General features: G+C 39.1%; 1 protein-coding gene across 1 annotated transcript in view; it reads right to left on the bottom strand.

Annotated features, from left to right (window-relative positions):
- Window positions 1–195: 195 nt before the first annotated feature.
- CSUI_007533 (dna mismatch repair c-terminal domain-containing protein) overlaps window positions 196–1,210 on the bottom strand; it is a gene marked incomplete at its 3' end in the record, with an annotated part of 2,136 nt that continues 1,121 nt past the window's right edge. Inside the window, exons 2-3 of the mRNA XM_068067678.1 lie at window positions 723–839; window positions 196–256 (exon numbers count right to left, since the gene is read on the bottom strand). Coding sequence (XP_067920346.1) covers window positions 196–256; window positions 723–839 — 178 coding nt within the window. The remainder of the gene's footprint in view (window positions 257–722; window positions 840–1,210) is intronic.

Below are 1,210 nucleotides of genomic sequence, written 5' to 3'. Positions count from 1 at the left end.
GAAGACAAGCAAAGACAAAAATAAAAAGCATGGAAGAGAAAAGAGACGACCTGACCGTGAAGAAAAGGACACTCTATCGCTTTCCTTTCCTTCTCTGTAGATATATGAACTATCATCGCATACACATAGATATATATATATATATATACATCAATCTGTGTAGAAAGATCTCTATCACTCTCTCTCACTCTATATAGAGGTGAGGTGTAGATACACCGGGGTTTGCTTTTTTTGTAGATCTCCTGCATGTCTCCGTCTGACGTCACGAACGCAAATGAAATGAGAAGGCCCATCAATTTTCTACTCATCTGAAGTCGACCTCTCTTTAGTCTACCTTTCTATCTATCTTCAATCTAAATTTAATCTATCTATCATTGATCTGTCTATGTCTCTCATTTATTCTTTCATTCACCCTCTTTGCTTCGTCGTCCTCTTCTTCTTTCTCTTCTTTATCTCTTCTCCTCTGGAGTGTATGTACACTCAGATGATCTGCGATAAGATAGACTTCTCATGTTTTTCCCTCCCCCAGGAGTCTTTATGATGTAGTGCTTTCTTGTTCTTTCTTTCTTGATCAAAACAGTCTTTTCTTTCTTTCTTGCTCTACTTACAGATCGATCTACTTAGCTCACACAGGAAGATCCACCTTCTTTCTTTCTTTCCTTCCTTCTCCTTTTTCCGACCCATCCACGAGAAGAGAAGCCTTTTATCTCCTCATTTCTTACTTGTTGATAAGTTTCTGAAGAAGAGGTGGAAAGTCGACAACTCGGCGGTTGACAAAAAACTGCTGATGGGCAGCTGTACGTACACCGAAAGGCGGACGGGAAAGTAAAGCCTCCAGTCTGAAAGAAAGGACGAAAGTCAAAAGAAACGAAACATGAGAAAGAACGAAACTAGAAGAAGAAGCAGAAGAAGAAGACGAAATAAGAGAAGAAAAGTGGGACTAGGAAGGAGGAGGAGATAGCTCCATCCAAGTGAAAAAGAAGAAGAGACAGCACCCTCAGTTGCACGTTCACTTCATTTGAAACAACACTGAAAAGACATAAACTATCTCCTTTCTTTCTTTCTTTCTTTCTCACTCTTTCTTTCTTTCATTGTGGTGACTTTCTGTCTTGAATTCTTCTGTAGAGCTCTTTCTATTCGCTTCTTATCTCTTCCTTTCTTTCTTTTTCTCACTCTTTCTCACTCTTTCTTTCTTTCTCTTTGTTGTGTA

The sequence above is a fragment of the Cystoisospora suis genome (assembly GCF_002600585.1).
Source record: "Cystoisospora suis strain Wien I chromosome Unknown contig_3988, whole genome shotgun sequence".
Taxonomy (NCBI): domain Eukaryota; phylum Apicomplexa; class Conoidasida; order Eucoccidiorida; family Sarcocystidae; genus Cystoisospora; species Cystoisospora suis.
This window is presented reverse-complemented; position numbering and strand designations above follow the sequence as displayed.